This window comes from Dermacentor variabilis, chromosome 4 (genome assembly GCF_050947875.1).
Source record: "Dermacentor variabilis isolate Ectoservices chromosome 4, ASM5094787v1, whole genome shotgun sequence".
In the NCBI taxonomy this organism is placed as follows: Eukaryota; Metazoa; Arthropoda; class Arachnida; order Ixodida; family Ixodidae; genus Dermacentor; species Dermacentor variabilis.
In genome coordinates, this window is record NC_134571.1 from 136,134,934 (window position 1) to 136,141,113 (window position 6,180).

General features: G+C 46.6%; 1 protein-coding gene across 1 annotated transcript; it reads left to right on the forward strand.

Moving 5' to 3' along the window:
• Positions 1-4,517: 4,517 nt before the first annotated feature.
• Positions 4,518-5,588, forward strand: LOC142578348 (uncharacterized). The gene is made up of 2 exons (XM_075687744.1): positions 4,518-4,882; positions 5,372-5,588. Exons 1-2 carry the CDS (start codon positions 4,658-4,660, stop codon positions 5,561-5,563), a joined length of 417 nt encoding a protein of 138 aa, XP_075543859.1. The 5' UTR covers positions 4,518-4,657; the 3' UTR covers positions 5,564-5,588.
• The last annotated feature ends 592 nt before the right edge of the window (positions 5,589-6,180 follow it).

Genomic DNA, 6,180 nt, shown 5'->3' on the forward strand with positions numbered 1-6,180 from the left:
TAGCCGCTCTCGCGGCTGCACTCCGTGCCCTGCTGGTCCAATGCCCAGCAATCGACAGCAACGTGCGACAGATGTGCGACGCGGCTCTCGCCGCGCAGGAAGCTCTGCGTCACCACGACTAGGCGCGCCACCGCGCCCCATAAGCGAAGGCCACCAACTTGCCCACGCGCGTTGTTCGGGCCGCCGCCGCCGCGTCTCTTTCACCCTTCTTTCAATTCTCTCTCCCTCTTGTGCAGCGCGGTTGAGGTGTCCTCATCTGAGAGACAGTTACTGCGCTGCACTTTACCCAATTTTTTCCTTCCACCAACAAGAATCTCTCTCTCTCTCGTATAGTGAACTAGAATACTTAGAATACGTGGAGAGTATTCTAGTTCACTATACTCTCTCGCACCCTCGCACTTCGCCATCCCGACGGCCGGGTTGCGTGGGGTAGGGTGCCTCGATGCGCGCACCCCTTTCCACCGCTCCGTGGAGGGTGGGGACATCCTTTGAAAGGGTCAGTGCCGCCTCGGCGAGGGCGCGCGCCATATTTGTGCCCACTCCCCGTCCTGTCTGCATCAGTTGCACGTGCGGCGGCCTGTTTCCCGTCGGTTGTAATTTTTCTTGGCCGCAAGACGAGGAAGACATGCCGGGGTGTTGCGTGCCTGCGTGCACAAATCACTCCCGAAATGGCTGGAGAATGTTTTCATTTCCGAGAGATCCGAAAAGAAGGTTCTTGTGGAGTGTAAAAGTGAAACGGCACAAGTGGCAGCCGGCCAACACTTCACGCCTATGCAGTGTAAGTACTATATTCCTTGTTTCGTTTCCGTGCTGCTTGCTCCATAGATAAATGTACTGCTTTAAAATAATACCCAACGTGCGCGCTAAAAACGGCGTTGCAGTTTTTGTAGGCATTCATTACTATTTCGCGCTTGATACTGGGTACGATCGATTATGCCAGCATATACCGCGGCACCATGCATTGTGTTTAAAATGCTTAGCCAACGTACACTTCAGGACGCGGAGTTGTGGTCATGAATCGCATCTTCAGTGTAAAGAGACTAAGTTTCAAGGCATGAGGGACCTTGATCCGAACAGAACACAATACATGCGTGTGTTGCAGTGGTGCCCGGACCTTTATGCTCTGGGCCTCTGCCGCTCGTAATCTGTTTGCCTAACGCTGCGAATGCCTGTATTACTGATCACTGATGAAAGTGAACGCGTCAGAGATCGTTACACCGTAGCTTTCATCCGAGGTTCTGAAGAAAATAAGTAAAGGGGCGAAGGCCGCACGACAAATTAATGAAGTTTAAGATTTCATTTGTTGAGTACCGATATAATGACATCGAAATATTTGGAGCTGTTGATTTTTACTTCCTTTGTGGTGATTAGTAGTTCTAATACTAGACCAGCGATTGTTTCGTACACCGTTTGCAATATTCCGAAAACCAATTTTCCTGCACAGCAAATGCTCCTTCACCATGGCGGACCGGCCCAGAAGTTGGGTGCAGCTCTGCATTCTAATATTTTACGCATCATACCACTTTGCTCGCACATGGCGAACAATTTGGCAGGGCTCATTTCACCCTTCTCCAACAAAAGCAGTGGCTTGGCAGAACCGCGCCTAATTCGTTTATCGCGGCAGCGTGAAGGCAGATAACCTGACATTGTTCAGGGCATATGTGTCTCCTTTGCTGCACCTTATTTCTAACCCCAAAACCAGTTTGGCGGCCGTGGTGAAAGGTTTTTGCAAGGGGTCATATTAGAGTGCCTTGTCGGCGAAGATCGACCTTCGTCGTCTGTCTGCAGCCTCAGCGCAATGGTCTATGCGTGATTATTTCATCATATGCGATAGAATTATAATAAACACATCATTAGTGTCACTGACTTGAGTGTATTATGATGTCATTGACTAATTACCCTAACGATCGTGCGTAATTACTTTGTAGCTAGTGCTACAATGAATAGAGATGACTATAATTAAAAGTAAGAAGGTATAAGACTGGGATTAATGACTATGACAATTACTATTGCTTAAGAATTACTCAATACAAATTAATATGGCTTAAAATTATTTAACAGATTAAATATTGACTTAGAATGACGCAGAAAAATTAGACTGGCTTAAAATAATGCAGCAAAATTAACGACCACCGAAAATAAATAATCAAAATACAGATTACTTACGGCTACTCAGCGACATAAGTACGACTTAAGAGGACTGAGCAGAACAAACGATCAATCGAATAAGGCAGAAAAATTGCAGCTGTAAAGGAGTTTAATGTGGTAATCGTTGATTCTCAAAAAGCGAAAGGCGTATGCTTTCGCACTTCGAATCAATCGTCCCTAAGGACTTATTTTGCTCTTACTGTGTTCTTTTTTTCGATATGCCGTCTGTCTACTGTGTTCGTTTGCCTTAGTGACTTACTTTCATATACCAATTTCCAAAAAATTTCGCCCCTGAAAGCCGACAAAAATAGAACAGCAGAAAAGTGAAACGCTTGAAAACCCCTCGAGTATCATCACGTGGCCTTGTGTATATTAAATGTAATGTCACGGGGGCGGATTTAGTTCCTTGTGCAGTGATTACTCGACTGTTAATATTACTATTTATTTGGTGCGCAGGCCCATTTTGTGGACAGCTGCTTCGAAAACAACCGCGCGGACGGACGAAAGCTGCTGAAAGGAAACGCTGTGCCAACCATCTTTTCGTTCCGACGTAAGTTGTACTATATGTTTCAGTAGTGATTACTTTTGCCATGCATATCACTGTTGCTGATATGTTAGTATACTGGCGCAATTGAGGACTGTAAGCGCGCATACTTCTCTACCTTACATTTCTTTACTTGAAACTGCCTTGTCGTTCACGCAACTGGGAAATTATAGTGTCACCTTTCGATGCTTTTGACTGAGTCCATAAGCTCTAAAATTTCCTGTTTACTGTGCAGCTTTGGTTCCCCACCGAAAGGAGCCGAAGGAAAGAAGCACACCTGTTCTAGCATCTGCTGCCATCACAGTGGTGCCACAAGGAAAACCAGAAGTTTCTGCAGCTTTTGAGGTGTCTTCAGGGTCTCATCTAGATTATCTGCCAGTCCACCCTTGCAGTGCACAAGACAGCACGAAGTGCAATCAGGAGGCAGTCTGCAATGAGTCGCAAACACAACAAGAACAAGTATGCAATCTACATGCTTCCTCCAGCTCTTGTGCCGAGCTAAAAAAGCAACTAGACGATGCAAGACAAAGTTACATGCAGCTTCAAGAAGTTCACAAGAAGGCTAACGTGACTATTCAGTCCCTAAAACAGAAGGTGCGAAAACTAGAAAGTAGAATAGAAACCTTCGAAAAGCGAATAAAATTTCTTAATGAAGACCAAGTGCAGGCGCTTTCGAGAAGCAGCAATGAAGGTTCTACGTGGTCGCAGCAGACAATTAAACAGGGGCTGCAATTGAAGTTCGCTTGCGGAAAGTCTGGCTACAGAGCACTGATACAGCTTGGGTATCCACTGCCGACAGATAGAACATTGAATCGTCGCCTCCAGGGGTTGAAATTCTCGCCGGGAATTTTGAATGATGTTGTTGAACTCCTCCGGATCAAAGCGCAAGGCGTGGAAGACATTGAAAGAGACTGTGTTTTGTTCCTTGACGAAATGGAGATAGCGCAAGGGTTTCAGCTTGACCGTGCTGAAGAAACCGTGTTCGGAGGTGTGACGCTTCCACCTAAGCCAGATAATCCCGCTAGTCATGCACTGGTATTCATGGTAGGCCTCAACAACCGATGGAAACAGGTGATCGCATACCATTTTACTGGGAGCCACGTCGACGGCAGTACCCTCATGGACTGCGTTCTCAAAATTGTCCGCCTGTGTGCAGATATTTCGCTCAGAGTCCGAGCAGTAACGTCGGATATGGGCGCATCAAACCGAGCGATGTGGCGCGATCTCGGGTTTTCCAGCCATCGGAACTCCAAGACTACGTGCTCTATAACACATCCGTCATTCAGTGAAATGGAGTTAAGTTTTTAATGCAGATGCTGCCCATGTGCTCAAGAATATCAAGGGTCAGCTTCTAAACTCTATCGTGTTCACATTAAGTGATGCAACCGTCAGCGAGCACAACCTGCCTTCAAAGGATGTGAAACTAGAGCACGTACGTGCTGTCCTAGAGTTCGACAAAGAAAGGGAGTTGAAGCTCGCGCCGAAGCTTTCTGAAGCACATGTTTCCTCGGGACATTTCACAAAGATGAAAGTGGGACTTGCAGTGCAATTTTTCAAAGAGACCCCCGCTTCAATCCGGTACTTGGTGAAAGAAAAAATACTGGAGCAAGAAGCCGAAACCACAGCATGGTTTTTAGAACTTGTATCAAGGTGGTATACTCTGATGTCAAGCGCCACCCTTCTGTTTCTCTTAGTCTTCAAGACATGGAGAAGCATTATGAAGCTGTCTGTACTCTCAAGCTGGCCATCAATACTTTTCAAGGCATGAATATGGGCAGCACCTCGCAGTGGAAGCCATCACAGGCCGGCCTTCTAATCACCACTACTGCTGTACTTCAACTCCAGGACATTCTTTTGAGCTCTGAAGGTTACACTTTCTTTCTAACTGGCAGAATACTGCAAGATTGCCTGGAAAACCTTTTCTCTGTTGTTCGCCTGAAGAAGCCGGTTCCAGATGCATTTGACATGAAATATGCTCTCAAACTTGTGTGCATTAGCCAATTTTTGCACACGCCGAAGACAACCAGCTATGCTGTCGATGATTCGGAGTATCTGGTTGATCTACTGACAGATGGCAAGCGTGAGCTAGCTGAACCAGACCCATCTGAAATCGATGATTCTGAGATACTCTTCATTGAAGAGCTGACATCTACAGAATGTAGCACCCTCTTTCATATTGCCGGATTCCTCGTGAAAGGCATTATCAAAAAGATAAGCAGTTACGAGCAGTGCAAAGCTGCTCTGCTAGGTTCGACAGACAGTCAGCATTCTTACCTGACAAGGCTTTAAAAAAAATTAAATTATGGGGTTTAACGTGCCAAAACCACTTTCTGGTTATGAGGCACGCCGTAGTGGAGGACTCCGGAAATTTCGACCACCTGGGGTTCTTTAACGTGCACCTAAATCTAAGTACACGGGTGTTTTCGCATTTCGCCCCCATCGTAATGCGGCCGCCGCGGCCGGGATTCGATCCCGCGACCTTGTGCTGAGCAGCCCAACACCATAGCCACTGAGCAACCACGGCGGGTACCTGACAAGGCTAAAAGAATACATCCGGAACGGCGACAACCTGCATTATCCCAGTGCTCAAGTAATGAGTATTCTGAAGTCGTGCGAGGAGCTATTCAAGGGAATCACGGAATGGACCGAAAGCCTTCTTATGTACAATCTCCTTTACAGGCTGTTGTGACGTACTTGAGGAAAATGGTTAAGTTCAACGTGAATGCTTGCCAAGTGTACAGTGCAACTGTTCAGAAGCTTCTCATTTCCACCTATGCCCGAATGAGGTTACGCATTCACCTGCGTCAGCTTGAAAAGAAAGAAGTCAACGGCCGCGGAAGCAAAACGTGTGCTGCAGTAAACTTGCAGTGAAACCACAATTTTGATAGTGTGCACAGAGCTGGTGCGTACTTTTTATAACTTTTTTCTATAGTATTTTCATATTTTTCGCACATTGTTGTAATAAATTGATGCAGCGGTGTCGCAAAGCTTTTGATCACTACACCATATTTTTGTGGATTCTTTCAGTGATATCTACATAAGTCTTTTGCTGTAATGAAAAAGAAATATTCAGTTAACGCGACGCCAACTCTATAAGGCCAGAGAATATAAGAGGTTTCATAAAATATTGGATGTCGCAATACATTCCAAATACCCTACTTCAGCATCGTTTGTGTGTGTGTGCTTCCGAAGAATGACTGCCTTCTAATAGCAGCCACTGAGGTTCTTGACTTCGCCGAAAGTATGACATTTTATCATTTCAGTCATCCGCCTTCTGTTCAAAATGATACGTGTCGTTCCGCGAGAAAAACAGCTTACTTTCAAGGAAACGCGTTCGGCGCCAGTGCGCGCTCCCGAAGCGCGATGAAAGAAGTGGGCACAAATACGGCGGACTCTGTAGCAGACGACGCGGTTGTCCCCACCCTCCACGGAGCGGCGGAGGGGGGCGCCATCTCCCGGTGGCCGGCTTCACTAGCGCGAGCGCGCCT